We start from the raw sequence: 17,588 nt of genomic DNA, 5'->3' as shown, positions 1-17,588 counted from the left end.
TATTACACAGATTTGACACTGTCAAGCTTCCCCAAACCGCATATGATTAGTATAAGCAAGAGTATCTGCAAAAGTACTTCTATAAACATTTTGGGGCATATGCACATCTTGGGAGTAGCTGGTGTTTGTTGGGAACTTGTTGTGTATATGAAAGTACACAATTTTGGAGGTTCACTGAGCCCACCCAACCTCGCTGGCTACAACCTCCGAGATACTGTTCATGAGTTACCATGTTGGAAAAGCTACACTAATTTAATGTGTTCCAAATCACAAACGTAGAATAGTGGTCTGATGTCTCCAATTCGCTTTGGAACAATTATGCAATACAATCAGCCAAATATCTGAATTTTGTACAGATAATCTGGAAATATTTTCAGGAATTTTCAATGTAACATGGGTGATACAGTTAGAGAATTAGGAGCATGGCCTTCCTTTCTGACCTCAAACACCTAGTGGTCTTAAATGATGAATGCCTACAGGTAGACAAAGGATGATAGTTTTTCCCCCAAACAACCTTCTCAGGAGATTTGGGTTTGAAAAGTGGTTTGATCCCAGATTATTCAAAACTTCATCCAAGTGGTATCGAACCAGAAACCCTTCTCTGCTGTACTTTTCCAACCTTATTGTAAGTGAAATTGTCATCTGGTAACGCAAGACACCCGAGTCTTCAGGCTGCGTTTTCCCTTTACAGAGTGTATTAACCCAAATCTGTCTTTTCTAATTGCAACAACTTCTACTCCAGTCTAATGTCAATAGACTCCTTCAATGACAGTCCCTTCTACCTTATTAAAGTAGATTGTTCTTCAATGAACAGTGCAGACTAACAGGGCGAAAAAGGTCAGAACCCATCACATAAGAAGTTACTGAGTGTGACAGCTGCTGAGACCCAAGTGCATCATAACCAAAGCATTGCTTGAAGTCTGCCCATCATCAATGGCATGCATGGTGAAGGGAAACAATACTTTCAGTTAATTTAAAAACTAGGGAAACCAATAGCACATCTCTTCCAGGGAAGAGAGAAAGTAAAAGAGCAAGGCACTACCCAAAAGGAGTACACATTTAGGGAATCTTATACCATGTTCCTTCAGATGCTCGGCAAAAGAGGAACTGGGTAGACCAGTTGGTGACAGAAGGGTGGAGAGGCTATGGCTACAGCACATGGAAGGATGCTTGCACTGAAGCTTAATCAAAACATTTTCAGAGATCGCTTTCTGTAAGGAGCACCTTATTCTTGTCCTGCCTGACGCTGAAGCTATTTCTCCAATAAGGATAAGAGAGAACAACACAGTTAGCGCATGTATGAGTTTCTTTTAGGTATTATGAATCATTCTGAATGGGCTAGAAAAACCTGTATCTAAGAGACTGAAGACACAAAGCAATACAGGAGAGTTCAACTTACCTTTACTGGCAGGTGTTTGTGTGGTTCCTAGGCGATTATCATTTGAAGGTCCCCCTGGTGCTGTAGTGCGGGGAGGATCTGATGGTGAAGTTAACCCTAGAAGGTCTGATTTCTGCAGACTGGCAATGCGAGACCGCCAGCTCACTTCATTTGCTGACGGCTACTCAAAAAGAAAAAAAACGAAAGGATTGAAAACATTTTTTAGTACTTGATCCAGATTACTACACTAACAACTACTCTATATGAGTGCCATTAGACTTCCAAGATATTCTTCAATGGGTTTATTCAACTGGACAATTAACCTGACCCACTTGTTATAGAACAAGAGGCATTGACAAGTGTGGATTGACGCAAGCTCCCACAATTCTAGCAGCGAAGGATGGAACACAACCCAATCCATGGGGGACTGTAGCCTTAATCATTAACCTTTGTTACTATTTCATAGACATTCAACAAGTGGAGACTGAACTCAACCACCTGTTTATCTTTCCTGGAACATGTGACTAAGAGAAGCCGTAACTCAACTACTGTCTACTGTCTCATGAAAGCTTACTAAGTGGATAATACCTAGTGAATTCTCAATAATCTCACAACCAGCTTAGAATGGATTTCACTATTCCAAGTTACTGATTCTAATGCATTTGCCTGACAAGAACTGATCCCAAGTCTGCTGGTCACTTCCACGTAGATCCTTTTAGCAACAGAATGATCGGAAGTAATCAATTCCTATTCAGGTCAAGCACTACCGGAGGACCATCATGGATGTTGCCTCTGAGGCATTTCCAAATAGGGTCAAATTCTACTATCAAGTGAATGTCTATTGTACTGTATCTGCTGGGCATTCTTTCAAAGTCACTGGCGAATGTACAAAGATGTTTTCGAGCAGAGGATTGATCCCTACCCACAATATATGGTGCATGGGGGTTCAACAAAATGGAGAATGATTTTAAGACAAGCTATGTGTGGGGTGTTGCCATCATTGTCTTCAAGCTACTAAACACAACCCTAACCTAACTGACCCTATGTACTGTAAGTTGTGTGTTGAATGTCTACTGGTCACTGTCATTCCTACTGTCTCAAATGCTGTTCATCCTTGTTATTGTGTATGCAATTGTACCAACTAGAGGTTAATTCAGGCCATCTGTTGAAATCTACCACTGAATAAGAAGGTAAATCCACCCTCTGCTCACCCCTTCCTCGCTGACCCTCCCAGTCTTGGATTTAGATTGGCTGTCTTTGCTCTCATCAGCTTTTTCTTGAGTGTCTGCTTCTGCCTCCTTTGCCTCCTTTGCATCTGCAGGTTTATCCCCTTGTTGAGCCTTGATAGTTTTTTCAGCCTCCTTCAGATCCGTGAGTGTCACACCCTGTGGGAAGAAAGGTCAATAAACTAAAATGGCATGTTAATGCAAGCAAAAGATGAGGGCAAGAGAGAAGGAAGCAAACAAGTAAGAGAACCAGTTAGATAGATGCATCCATGTTTAAAAAAAGAAATAAAAAAATACCTGAGTAGACCTGCGTGATTGCCGTGCATGGCGAGATCGGGCTTTGCGCTGAGCCTCTGCCTCCTCGTCTCGCACAGGTGTTAAATAGGACCTAGAGAAAAGAAAGAAATCTATTCAACCATACAGGTACAGCCATGAGAGGACATACGTGCTGCAAGTTAAACAATAAGAGTGGAATGGCATTGTTGAACTAGCCTCACCATCTACATTAAATCGAAATAAGGAAGTTAAGTCCTTGTAATTCGATCTCTCCACTTCAAGAATTTTCACTGAATTCATGAGCACTGATTACCTCTCAAAGCACAGGTTTAAGACTGATTTGCATATAGCTGTGTCTGAACTGTGGTGGCGAAGTGAGCTAAAGAAATATAATGGATTCAACCCAGATCTGTGACTGGGGGTGAGTGTTTGAAAAGTTTCTGTGCTCTGTCCATCATCTCCTCGTGTTTGCTTTGTTTTCCCTAAGTTGGCAGGGTATGCCCAGACATGGGTCCCTTGCTCACTGTGCCACTGTATTCAAGCTAGCCTGGCTGATGAGGGGTGTTACCCTGAAACTGGTTCCAAGAAGCTTTTTTCCCGTCCAGGGAAGACATGGCTTGGCAGTTCGGGCTGGACTGTTCCCATCACGCACAGGGTCAAGCCTGATTTGCATTTAGCTGGGCCTGAACTGGGGTAGGGAAGTGAGCTAAAGAACGATGATGGATTCAACACAGATCTGTGACTGGGGGTGAGTGTCTGTAAAGTTTCAGCGATCTGTCCGTCTCCTTGTGTTTGCACTGATTACCTCTACCCATATCTTGCCTATATGAACACTGATAAGTGAAACTCATTCTTTTCATTTAAATGACTTAGTTCATATAGCTTTAAATTAACTTTTTTGGGGTAGGTTTTAACAGAGCAAATGTCAATTAGACATACTATCTCTGAAATACTTAGAGTTGGTTTTTGTAACTGTTCCGTTCAACCATTGATGTTTCTTGACAAGTATCTTTCTATAATGGGTGGGAGACTTAGTCAATCACATTGTGGCATAGCCCATAGGAGTATCTGGATTTCTTAAAGGAGGTGTCTGAACAGCCTTATTTGTGTATGGTGAAACCTATATTTGCCATGCCTTGATTTTTCTTTCGGAAATAATTAAGGGTGTATTTTTCAGACAAATGTGTTTTTAGTGCTGAAAAGTAATTATGTGTGTATTTGTAAAAAAAAAAAAAATTGACTCTATGACTTAATATTCTCAAATGTGAATTTTATCTAATGTGTTCTTGGACACCACGTAGTTGAAGGTATGCTATTATTCATAACAATCAAACATCCCACGATGGCGAACATCTTACTTGTGAGGGTGAATAGAATTGCTAGGTAGTTCTTTCACCTTGGAGGACGTTTTGCAGAAGCTAGAGACACAATTGCTATAGAATGGGTCAAAAATGCAATCTCTAGTATTGAAGCTCTAAGTAATAGAAGACTCGATATCGAAGAATTAAAGAAATAAAGATCAACAAGAATCTTTATGCCGAAAAGTCGACATCAAACATGAGTTGGCAATCCTCTTGACAGTTTGTCCATCCACCTCTGAACTATTTTACCTGTAATGCCATCGACTCTTTGAAGTGCTAGTCTAAAAATAAATTAAGTCCTAGACATGCCCAAGTAACAAAGAGAGCTTCCTTGGCCTAGTAGGTATTTGGAAGCCTTAAAAGTCTAAGATCCGAGGATCTCCTCTCACTAACTTCCTACATACTTTGCTTGCCTTAAGTTAGAGTCCTATCTTTCATCAATCTTTCCTAAGCAACTTTTTATGACAAATGTATCCATGTCCAGTGGGACTATCCAGAAAACAGAATAGTGCTTCCAGATCCTGCATGTAGGCGATGTAGTCAGTGCTCATTAATTCATGAAGATGATGAAGAAAACAAGTTACTTACCTGTAACTTCAGTTATCCAGTATTGGTATCTTTCATAGATTCACATGCCTGAATCATTCCCCGTCGTCGAGGCGGGAGTCCCACGGTAAATAAAAAAGCAGTGCCAAAAGCACTTTGCAGTAGTAGGCCCTAGAAAAAGGCCTGAGGCCTATATTATAGTAGCCTATCTACCTCATTATGCTAAAAGACCCAAAGTCTTTGCTCCAACCAATCAGCTCACAGCACCCTCTAGAACCTTCCCTGCAGAGCCAGCTCTCCTCAGATTTTCGTAGCACAAGAGGGAACAAGTATCCCAAACTTAGAGAACTGACTCTCCGGGGAGGAGGGTGGGTGCATGTGAATCTATGAAAGATACCAATACTGGATAACTGAAGTTACAGGTAAGTAACTTGTTTTCTTATCCAGTATTGGGGTATCTTTCATAGATTCACATGCCTGAATCAGAATAGCAAGCAGTAAGCCAGGCAAAGTCGGTTGCGGATGGTGGGAGACTTATTGCAGTGCACCCCCATGAATGTATCGTCAACAAACGCTTAGAGATTGATCTATTAATAAATCATGTTCAAGTTAAACATTTAAATTATGCATTTTCTTTCTGGAAAGAAATCTTAAACATCATACAAAAAATACACAACATGTTAGCATATGTCTGCATATTTAAAAACAATCTATTGAATTGCATGTACTTTATATGAAATAAGTGAACGTCAGTACCTGAACATACTACTTATGTAAACAGGTGACGTAAAACAGCTTGGCCCACTGCCGCATCACCCTGATTTGCTGATTGCAGGCAGTAGTGTCTTGTAAACGTGTGGACATTCTTCCATGTCGCAGCACGGCAAATGTTCTCAAGCGTCACTCCTGCAAACAAAGCCGCAGACGCTGCTACAGCTCTTGTGGAGTGAGATCGAACAGATCTTGTCAATGGTCAATTAGCCTTGACGTGGCAGAATTTATTTATTTATTTATTTTTAACATTTCTAAAGCGCTGCTTATACCCTTAGGCGTCTTGGCGCTGTAAACCAATTATTTGTAAATGCCTCTGAGCTGATTGACTATTGAGTGAACAACCACGTTTTCAATTGCTTACGGAATTGAAGGAGGGTGGGACTTCGCTTGATGTTGAGAGGCAGTGTGTTCCAAAGCTTGGGGGCGGCCACCAGAAAGCGGCGATCGCCCCAGGAGACAGTTTTGGTACGGGGAGTAACTAATTGGTTTAGGGTGGCTGACCTTAAGGCTCTGGAAGGTTTGTGCAATTGAAGTTGGTCTCTTAAAAACTGGGGGCCTTGGTTGTTAAGTGCCTTGAACACAATGCATAAAGCTTTGAATTGGATTCTTTTCGCACAGTGAGCCAGTGAAGGTCTTTAATGCTATTGGAGATGGATTCGAATTTGGTTTTGCCAGCAAGCAAGCGTGCTGCGGCATTTTGAATGGTCTGCAATTTGGTAATGACTCTGGCTTGAGCATTTAGAAAGAGACCATTACAGTAGTCCAGGGAGGACAAAACAAGAGATGTGACCAGTGTCTTAATGGCTGATTCAGGTAGAAAAGGGTGTATTTTCCTGATCATCTTAAGCTTTAGATGTGCCGAAGACACCGTTTTATTGGCATGGTCCATAAAATTTAGGGCATCATCGAAGATGATGCCAAGGTTCCTGACTTTGGTAACAGGGATAGGAGGCATACCAAAGGTGTCAGGCCACCAACTTGAAGGCCATGCTGGCAGAAGGGTTCCAAAAAGGAGTACCTCTGTTTTGTCAGAGTTCAACTTTAAACAGTTGGTTGACATCCAATCTCCTATATCTAGGAGTCCTTTCTTGAATTGTTCGGCCACTTGATCTCCGTCCCCTTTGATTGCCAACACTAGTTGGGTATCGTCGGCGTAAGAGGTTAGGCTCATCCCATGTGCTTTGATGGTTTTAGCAAGGTCCGACACGTAGATATTAAACAGTGTCGGACTCAGGGATGAGCCTTGAGGGACGCCGCATGGGGCTGAGAGTTGGGCCGATTGAAAGGGTCCTAGGATGACTGCCTGCGTTCTTTTGGCAAGAAAGGACGCGATTAGATTCTTGGCAGTGTGACAGATTCCAAAACCCTCGACCCGGTCGACCAAGATGGTGTGGTCGACCGTGTCGAAGGCTGCGGATAGGTCTAACAAGACCAGAATGGCTGTGCCCCCCTGGTCCCTGATTACCCTGATATCGTCGGCCGCTTTAATCAGGGCTGTCTCTGTCCCATGGAATTTCCTAAATCCGAACTGGGTATTATCTAAGAGCTGATGTTTTTCTATAAACTCGGAAATCTGGGAATTCATTGTTTTTTCAAGCACTTTCGCCATGAAAGGGAGGCTTGCAATGGGACGGTAATTTTTTAACTCACTTTTATCAAGGGATGGTTTTTTCAACAAGGGTTTTAGTAAGGTATTTTTGAGGGGGTCTGGATAGTTGCCTGATAGAAGAATGGTGTTGCAGACCTGGGTGACCACTGGAATGATATCCTCCATTACCGGCCGGAGTACTGAAATTGGGCAAGGATCCAGGGGTGATCCTGATTTGATGGAGGACAGTATGGCTTTTATGTGATCTGGGGTAACTGGTTGAAAGCTAGAGAATGTGTTTGCTGGGGGCGGGATAGGGAGACTGCCTGTGCACGAGGATGGATTAGAAGCAAAAGCCTGGTAAATATCATCTACTTTGGTGTAGAAAAACGAGGCAAGAGCATCACACAATGATTGCGAAGGAGGGGGAGTAAGATCAGGGGAGTTACCTGACAATACCTTGGTAATTTGAAACAGTTGCCTACTGGAGTTTTTAGCGTTCTTGATTTGGTCGCTATAGTAGTCCTTCTTTGCTTTTGTTATCATGGCTTTATAAAGCGCCAGTGCTTCTTTGTAAGTGTTTTTACTGTCGGTATCATAATTCTTTCTCCATTGTCGTTCCTTATTGCGATTTATTTGTTTTTGTGCCCTTAATTTGTCATTATACCAAGGGGCAGTTGGTTTAGATCTATTACTGGACCGTTCTTTAGTGGGGGCTGATTGATTCGTAGCCTGGCCTACCCAGGTGTAAAACTGCTGAAGAGCTGAATTAGGCTCCGGGGACAATGTAGGACGGGTAAGATCAAGTGTTAGTTTTAATTGAATAGCGGATGCGATCCATCTTGAAATTGTGGCTTTAGTGACCGCTTTCCCCAATGTAGTCTGGCCAGAAGCTACAAACAGTTGATCTGATTTTCTCAAAGTCTTGGTTCTCTGAAGATAGAATTTTAAGCATCGTTTGATGTCCAGAGAATGCAATGTCTTTTCAGCCGGGGTTGACGGGTTTGGAAAGAAGACTTTCAGCTTGACAGGTTCATTTAAATGAAACTGGGAAGGCACTTTCGGTATGAACGTTGGATTCGTTCGTAAAGTGACATAGTCCTGGGAGAAATGTAAAAAGGGCTCCTTTATAGTGAAAGCTTGAATTTCTCCCACTCTTCTTGCGGAAGTTAGCGCCAGTAATAAAGCAACCTTCCATGTCAAGAACTTTAGGTCGGCTCTATGGATAGGCTCGAACGGATGTTTCATCAGTTGTGATAGAACCGTGTTGAGCTCCCATTCCGGTGGTGAGGGCTTCACTGGGGGATAAGCCCGGAACAGACCCCTCATAAATTGCTTGATTAGCGATGAAGAGCAGAGTGACTGAGAGTTAGTCATCTTTCTGTACCTGGATAAGGCCGCTAAGTGGACCTTTATTGATGAAAAAGAAAGGCCAGATTGCGCTAAATGCAACAAATAGGGTAATATCTTTTCTGCCGGTGCCTCTATAGGGTGTAAAGCACTAGAGATGCACCATGCGCAAAAACGCTTCCACTTGAGACGATAAGTTTTTAATGTACTCTGGGCTCTTGCCTTCTCTAAAATGTCCCGGCATTCCTGTGGAATTTGAAGATGCTCGAATTCTAGGAAGTTAGGAGCCATGCGTGCAATTTCAGTGATTGAGGATCTGGGTGAAGTACCTGGCCCTCGTTGCGTGACAGTAACCTCGGAGTTACACGCAGTTTGATCGGTGGTTCCTGTGAAAGTAGCATGAGTTCCTGAAACCAGTATTGGCGAGGCCACTTGGGAGCAATGAGGAGAAGGCGACAACTCTCCACTTTCATTTTGCGCACCACTCGTGGAATCAGAGGGATCGGAGGAAAAGCGTATGCATAGGTCCCTGACCATCGCATCGAAAGGGCATTCCCCCTTGACCCCTGTTGAGGATATCTGCTGGCGTAGTACCGGCATTTCTTGTTCTGTTGGGTCGCAAATAGGTCCAACCTGGGTTTGCCCCATCTCTGAAACACATAGTTCAACTGGCTGTTGTCCAGTTCCCACTTGTGGCAATCTGACAATGTTCTGCTCAGTTTGTCTGCCAAGGTGTTGTAGAGGCCTCTGACGTGCTCCACTTTGAGAGTTATGTTGTGAACTGTTAATCATTTCCATAACTCTTGGGCTTGTTTGGATAGCGTTGCCGATCTCGTTCCTCCCTGCTTGTTGATATAAAACATGCTTGTGGTGTTGTCCGTTCTGACTAAAACCGAGGATCCCACTATCCTGGGGAGGAACGCTTGAAGAGACAGACAAATGGCTTTCAACTCTAGGCTGTTGATGTGGCATTTCTTGAGTTGCTGAGACCATTTTCCCTGCACTTGCAGTTCCTGGAGATGACCACCCCAGCCCTCCATGGACGCATCCGTTGTCAGAATAAAATCCGGAGGATTCTGCAAGAATGAAAGCCCCTGTTCCAGATTGCTGATCTGAGACCACCATTGGAGTGCATGCACCATCCTGTTGGTGATTGTGATGGTGTCCTCGAATGAACCTGTCGCTTGATGCCATTGACAGTTTAGCTCCTCTTGCAGTGGCCGCATCTTTAGACGCGCCAATGGAATGAGGTTGATGGCTGAAGAACACATCCCCAGAAGTGATGCAAATAGGCGAACTGAAAGTGACCTTCTTCTTGCCAGTTTTTTGGCCAACGCCTGCAGACGGAGTTGTCTCTCTCGAGATAAGGATGCCTTGCACTCCACTGTGTCCAAGCAAGCTCCTAGGAACAACAGGCTTTGTTTTGGATGCATCTGAGATTTGGTTTTGTTGATTGTGAGGCCTAGCGATGCGAAGAGATTGCGGCATGCCGTAATGTCGGCTCTTACTTTGGCTTCTGATGGACCTTTGACTAGCCAGTCGTCAAAATACGGGAAGACCTGCACTTTTGCTGCCCGAAAAGCTGCTGCCACAGGGACCAGGCACTTCGTGAAAATCCTTGGGGCCGACTTGAGGCCAAATGGGAGAACTTTGAATTGATAATGGGCGCCGGCCACAGTGAAACGGAGGTACTTCCGATGGTTTGGGTGGATTGGGATGTGGAAGTATGCGTCTTCCATGTCCAAGGAAACCATGTAATCTCCCTCGTTGAGGCAACTGAGAATGCCCGAGAGGGTGACCATTCGAAATCCCTGCTTCTTGAGATATTTGTTCAGGTTGCGCAGGTCTAGGATCGGTCGCCATTCCCCTGTTTTCTTTTTTATGAGGAAAAAACGGGAATAGAAACCTGTCCCTCTCTGATGGATTGGAACCTTCTCTACTGCGTTCTTGAGTAGCATAGCTTGCACCTCCTTGAACAATAAGTGAAGACGGGGGGGAGGGGGACCCCTGGGCGGAGTCGGTGGAGGTTTGGTGATGAACTCTAGGGTGTGACCATGTTGGATCAAGTCTAACACCCACCGATCCGATGTTATATTCTGCCATTGCTGTTGGAAAGCAGATATCTTCGCGCCCACGGGAAGGTAAGGGGTTGGAGGTGGCGCCCAATTGCTCTCACTGTTTCTTGTGACTGTCTCGTCCTTGGTTGTTTGCGCGCCTTCTTCCTCCTTGGCGAGAGAAACCAGCCGATCCAGATTGTCTGTAAGAGGACTGGTAGTTTTGGCGGTATTGTGGTTGATACTGTCTGCCTTGCTGGTAATAACTTCCTCTGGACGAATAACCTCGTCCTCTAGCTCCTCTGAACGATCCTCTTTTATATTGCAAAGATCCTAGTGACTTTGCAGTATCTGTGTCAGTTTTAATCGTCTGGAGAGCCTCATCGACATGTTTTCCAAAGAGGGACTCTCCGTCATATGCCATGTCCAGTATTTTCAACTGAACCTCCGGACGAAATGTAGTGGCTTTTAACCACCCTTGACGTCTCAGGACAGCTGCCCCCGCCAACTGCCTGAAATTCGTATTCGCCATATCTAGAGCACAGTCGATGGATTCTTCCGCTGCCCGCTCTCCTTCCATTAAAACTTTCCTGGCTTCTTGTCTTGTGTCCTCTGGCAATAGCTCTATGAATCTAGCCATCTCCGACCACATATGGCGATCGTAGCGCCCAATAATCGCCATTGAATTTGCTATCCTGATGGATGCTGCAGCCATAGTGGAAAACTTCTTCCCAATAAGGTCTAATCGTCGCCCCTCTTTATCTGGTGGAGTAGAAATAGGGGTAGCTGGGTTCTTTGACCTTTGCTGCGCCGCCTGAGAGATTACCGAATCCGGGCGTGGATGACCAATAAGGCACGCCGGGCTAGAGAGCGGAACACGATATTTCTTTTCTATTCTGGGTAACACAGCAGGCACAGATGCAGGGTTTTTCATTATCTTTATGCCTTCCTTCCAAATAAACTCAATCATGGGAATGGCTCTAGATATCTTTCTTGTTTCCTCTTTAAAGTCATGGAGAAAACACTCCGTTTGCTCCACTGTAACCGGAAGCTTAAACCTGGTTGATGCCCTCTGCATCAGGTTGTGAAAACCACCTACATCTTCAGGCGGTGAATCTGAAGGTTGTGGAGTTGGAGGGGACGGCATGGGTATAACATATTCATCCCATGGGTCTGATGAAGGTATGTTAGGCAACTCTCCATCTTCTACCTCCTCTTCTGATGACGTATCCGGAGTTTGTGGAGGCAAGACCGGTTGCGGAGTTTCCACAATTGGAGAAACCGGTGGCTGTTGTCGAGGAGGAACTACATTATCAGATTGAGGTACTTGCGGTGGAAAACGCTGCTTGTAGTCCGCCAGCATAGCCTGTAAATCTTGTATCAAATTAGGCGGCAACTGAGTGACTTCCGGGACTCTAGGCCTTCTCTGATGTTCCAATGAATGAGGCACTATGATATCCTCTTGGTAGTAGTGCTCAGCGTATGAATCGTCTTCATCATCATCTTGGCACTTGATGACAAGCTCGGATGGGTGACGTGCCACACCAAAAGCACCCTCCTCATCATCATCTTCAAAGTCATCTTCTTCATCATCAGCATAAGTTTCTAGAAGATGAGAAGGCATAAGTGGAGATATATATGAACCCTGTTGTCTCTTATAAGACACTAGTTGAAAGTTCTTTGTCGCTATTGGCGTACAAAAGGCCTGATTCCCAGTGGTAGGTCTTAGTTTAGCTGATCCCATCGATCTTGTTGACCCCGGAGACCAAGGTGCATCTACTTGCTGAAAGGATGCCGTCGTCGACGGATTTATCGTCGACATCGACGACGAGGGCATCGTCGACGATAGACTTGCCGTCGACGGGACTGTCGTCGACGGGCTCGACGTCGACGGGACAGTCGTCGATGGACTCGTCGTCGATGGAGCCACCGTCGACGGGACGGTCGTCGACGGGGTAACCGAGGACGGGCTCGTCGTCGACGGGATAGACGTCGATGCTTTCTTCGTCGACGAGGCAGTCGTCGACGGCGGCGTCGACAACTTCGTCGACGGGCTCTTCTTAGATGACGAATTTTTTGATGATGATGGCGTCTTCGTCGACGAGTCGTCCACGAGAGTTCTTTTTGTCACAATACTAATTTTTGTAGACACAATCGGAGTAGTAATAGATGTAGTGGATATCATATCCATAGAAGAAGAGGTTGAAGTAGAGACAGTGGTCACTGGAGAGGAGACAGTAGAAGTCTTACTCACAGTTTTCTTTGCCGGATCGTTGGTGGCTGAGGCTCCAGAGACAGAATGTTTTGATCTCTGTGAAGAGCCTGAAGTAGAGTGGGAGGTCTTAACATGCTTCCTCCCCTCACTTATCTTATCCTCTTGAGACCTCGCCCTCTTGCTAGAGGTAGTGGCCTCCCTATCCCTTAAGGTCTTGGCAGGGAAGGTAATGCAGATCTTACAGGTTTTTGCCTCATGCTTGGGATACAGGCAATAAATGCAGTCCTTGTGTAGGTCATCCACATGGACCCTCTTCTTCTCGCATGTTCTGCAGGGTCTGAACAAGGCCTTCTTGTCAGACATCTTGAAGCTCTTGAAGAAAAAAACTGAGTCAAGACTCAGGGAGACTCCCTTCCACACGACGTGCGGTGAAAATCTGAGGAGAGCTGGCTCTGCAGGGAAGGTTGTAGAGGGTGCTGTGAGCTGATTGGTTGGAGCAAAGACTTTGGGTCTTTTAGCATAATGAGGTAGATAGGCTACTATAATATAGGCCTCAGGCCTTTTTCTAGGGCCTACTACTGCAAAGTGCTTTTGGCACTGCTTTTTTATTTACCGTGGGACTCCCGCCTCGACGACAGGGAATGATTCAGGCATGTGAATCTATGAAAGATACCCCAATACTGGATAAGTGAGATGTTACACCTGCTGCATTTCCCACATCAATATACAAGCAAAGCCAAGCTTGAGATATCAAACTTCACTTATTCAAATATTCATTTTGTCAGTCACAATAAGAATAACTTTTTTAACCTCTCTCTTCATCTCGAGGGCTCACCTAACCAGAACGTTCTGTAAACAAGGGCAGAGCTCTTGTGGCCTTAGGACTCTCTTCTCCCGTAATCCCAGGAAACCATAATGAGGATACCTTTTATCTCTGGCTTAATTTCATCAACAAAAAGTCTACTGAATTACATATACACAAGCAAACACTCAAACAAAAGAAAAGATGTCTTAGAAAATGCCCAACAAAAATAAAGAGTAATGCATATGGGTTCTATGTTACTATATACCCAACTACTACATTTCCACTAGTAAAGCATTGCCTCTGTGGTCTTCCTTGACCTATCTGCAGCATTCAACACATTGGATCATTCCATCCTTTTAGAGCACTTAGCAGAGGTCAGCATTCCGTGCTAAACTCTTCAATGGTTGGAATACTTTCTTTCAGACAGCCATCAGGCTGCTCAGATACCTTCGCTCTCCAGCTTGTGAGGTTCCTTAAGTCTTCTACTTGAACCTGCCTTTTAATGACTATGTGGATCCATTGCTCAGGATTATTGCTTCTTGGTCATGAATAAAGCAGATGGCATACAAACAGTTTTCTGCCTACGATTACCCAAGGTAATTTCCGTGCATGCTTCCTTGAGATAGCTCACTGAATGAACAGCAACCATTTAAAGCTTAATACTAGTAAGATCGAAATAATCTGAAAATCTATACCTCTAATTGTTGGCCTACTGAGTTAGGATCTCCTCCCAATCATACTGCTATGATCCTTTGAATTTATTTTGACTCAGTTATCCTTTACCTACCAAATCAATAAAGACTGCTTCTTCTTTTACCTCACAATGATTTTGAAGATTATCCATCTTCTTCCAAATCACTTCTCTCTTTAGCCATGTTGGGTTAATACCCACGCTGAGGACTTTCGTCTGTCTAAATACCTGATCCAACGTTTGCAGCTAGTTCAGAACGTTGCTGCGCAGCTTCTTAAATTGCAGCACTTTGATCATATCTCCAATGGTTTAGTGCTACATTACTGTACTAACTGTTGAGAAGGAAATGTTACTCACCTGTAATCTAAGTTCTCTTCCAGGGGACATCCTAATCAAATTCTTAAGCACAGACATGCGGGGATCCCAGAGCACTTTCAAAAAATATACATATATGTATAACAATTCGTACCATGGTGCTTTATATATAAGTTTGGAGCCTATATAAGTTTGGAGCCTAAAGAAGTTTCATTTTAAAAAGAAGCCAATTATTTTAGACATACAGCACTATAAAAAGGTGCCCATAGAAAATCTTTCGGAAACCTTTTTAAAATGGGAAAAAAAGGAATATGAAGCAATTGTTGAGCGCTGTAATAGTTCCTGTCCAGGGAGGAGGGAGAATTTCTTAGGACTTTGATGAGGATTCTCCTGGAAGAGAACTAGGATTACAGGTGAGTAACCTTTCCTTCTCTTTCATGGGATCCTCCTCAATAGTCATAAGCACTGAACCGAATAGCAAGACCATCCCACAAAAAAACAGACATGAAATAAAAACAGCTCCAATCATCATCTAATGGTATTTAAAAAAGGATAGTTTTAAAAAAGAGGTATTGTGATGGTATTGCTATAGGCAGTTATAGCAAACTATAGAAAACTGTAAACCAGACCTTGCTAGGTGAAGAAGATATGGTATCAATACATCTTCCTGACAGGAGGAAGGATTTTGCTGTTTTGTTGCACCACAGACAAATTCTCTTAAACTTGAAGGCGTATAATTTTCTTGTGGAAGGACACTTAGATTTTTTTTAGAACGCTTCTGCACTATTGTGGGAGACCTATATGGTCATATTGCAGGAATTCAGGAGCCAGTGCGCTAAGTTCAGTGATGGACAGTTGGGGTTCAGAATCCGGCCCCCAAACTTGTAGGGGAGATCCTGTCTGTATAGTGGAGTGGTGTGGCTCACTGCTAGAGGCGGCAGACCCGGGAGCAGAGGGCGGCCCGGGACCAGGGTTCAATTCCCGACGCGGCAGGGTCGTGGACCAGGGTCAGCGGACTCGATAATTCTCACCTCGGTGCCTACTCTAACCAGGGGTCACACTCGGCAACTCTGGGCATTAGCTTGCCTCATCTCCACAACGGCCCCCCACATACGCCGGGGATGCCTGGTTTCACCTTGGAGATACCCAGTAGGGACCATCTCACAGGGAAAGCCAGGACGGGTTCTCCCCCAGCGGTCTATTGCGCAGAGATACTCCTTTGGGAGTCGATTCTAGCGCGTTAGAAACCCACAATTAAATTAAATTAAATTAAATAGCGGTTCAGTGTCAAGTGTGGCTGCTTTGAGACGGGAAGAACATCTGTGAACAACTACTGACGGGGCCATTCCGGTGCAATCATTATCATCCTGGTTTTCGTCAGATTAAATTTGGCCAGAACTGTTGGAATGAGAGGAATTGGTGGAAATACATGGAGAAATTTCTTACACCCGTCCATCAAAAGAATATTCCCCAACATTCCTGGTTGGTAATATCTAGGGGTGCAGTCTTGGCATTTTTTGGTTTGTTGTATGTTGGCAAATAAGTCTATTTGAGGATAACGCCAATCATGGAAAATTTATTCTATAACTTCGCTCTTCAGAATCCAGTCGTGGGTGTCTTGGAAAGTTTGACTGAGGGTGTCCGCTTCCATGCTTTGGGCACCTGGAGGATGTACAGCTGTAATTGTTATGTTTCTTGCCAGAAGTAATTTCCATATGGTTTGTGATTCTAGGGATAGAGATCTCGAACGTGTTCCTCCACGCTTGTTCAGCTAGTACAATATTATACTGTATGTTAGAACAAGCAGAGAAGTCATTTCGATTGCTGAAAGAAAAGATTTTAAAGCCAGATTAACTGCACTCAACTCTAGAAGGTTAATATGATAGGTCCTCCCTGTGTGTGACCACAGTCCGTGGGCCCATAAATGACATAAGTGTTCTTGCAGGGATGCATCTTTGACTAGAGCATGAGCTGGGAGATGATGATGGAATGAGGTCCCTTTCATAAGATTTTCCAATTTGGTCCACAATGGGAGTGATTGGATGGCTGATTCTGTTAAGAGTCAGTTTCTTCTCCCAACTGTCCAAGATCTGGTTCCACTAGTCTTCCAGACACTGTTGTAAAGGGATCATATGGAGTCTGCCATAAGGAACTAGAAAAATGCAAGAGGTCATTGATACCAACAGAGTTGAAATCTGCTGCGCTGTTGGGTGAGGGGTTTGCAATAAAGCTTCACACTTTAATTGGATTGCTAAGTCTCTCCTCTGAAGGATATGCTTTTGAGGACTGCATATCTATTACAGATCCCAGACAATTAATGTTTTCAACCGGGGAGGTCGCTGATTTTTCTAGGTTTACATGAATTGTGAAAACATGTTTTAAAATGGCTCAGTATTTCTGCTAAGGATCTTCCTTTTTTTAAGCCAGTCGTCTAGGTTGGGATACACTAATATTGTAGGTTTTCTCCAATGAGCTCCAATGACAGCCATACATTTTGCAAATGTTCTGGGGTAGGACTTCATCCTGAAAATACTGTAAACCTTAAAAACTTTCAACACTTTTTTATGATCGGAATATGGAAGTAGGCATCTCGAAGATCTATTGCATGCATCCAGTTCTCTTGACGTAGTTCAGGGTATATTTGGTGCAATGTGAGTAGTATGCATTTTTCTTATGTTCTTATTTAGAATCCTGAGGTTGAGAATGGGTCTGAATTCCTGTTTTGGTCCTTCCTTTCCAAACAAAACGTACCCAGTCCCTTTTGATATGAAGGAAGCTCCTCTACTGTATATTTCAGTACTAAAATGTTCACCTTCTTCTTTAACAGATCTTGTTGATATGACCATGCTTAGGTTGGAGAAGGAGATATGCAACAGAAAATAACCATTCTGAACAATATTAAGTACCCAGCTGTCGGTAGTTAGTAGTCACTCTGGAAAATATTTTGCAATACTTCCTCCCACCGGAGTGACTGACGGATCTGGGGAAGATGTGACTCGTTACTTAGAA

General features: G+C 43.9%; 1 protein-coding gene across 2 annotated transcripts in view; it reads right to left on the bottom strand.

Annotated features, from left to right (window-relative positions):
- The window catches only part of LOC147730798 (protein phosphatase 1 regulatory subunit 12B-like), a 654,976-nt gene that overhangs the window by 125,995 nt on the left and 511,393 nt on the right, over positions 1-17,588 (bottom strand). For both annotated transcript variants that reach the window (XM_086955620.1, XM_086955619.1), the window contains exons 15-17: positions 2,902-2,992; positions 2,590-2,763; positions 1,400-1,559 (exon numbers count right to left, since the gene is read on the bottom strand). In XM_086955620.1, coding sequence (XP_086811746.1) covers positions 1,400-1,559; positions 2,590-2,763; positions 2,902-2,992 — 425 coding nt within the window. The remainder of the gene's footprint in view (positions 1-1,399; positions 1,560-2,589; positions 2,764-2,901; positions 2,993-17,588) is intronic.

Source organism: Lissotriton vulgaris, chromosome 2_1, assembly GCF_964263255.1.
Source record: "Lissotriton vulgaris chromosome 2_1, aLisVul1.2, whole genome shotgun sequence".
Lineage (NCBI taxonomy): Eukaryota > Metazoa > Chordata > Amphibia > Caudata > Salamandridae > Lissotriton > Lissotriton vulgaris.
Note: the sequence above shows the minus strand (reverse complement) of the source record. Positions and strands in the feature narration are given on the sequence as shown.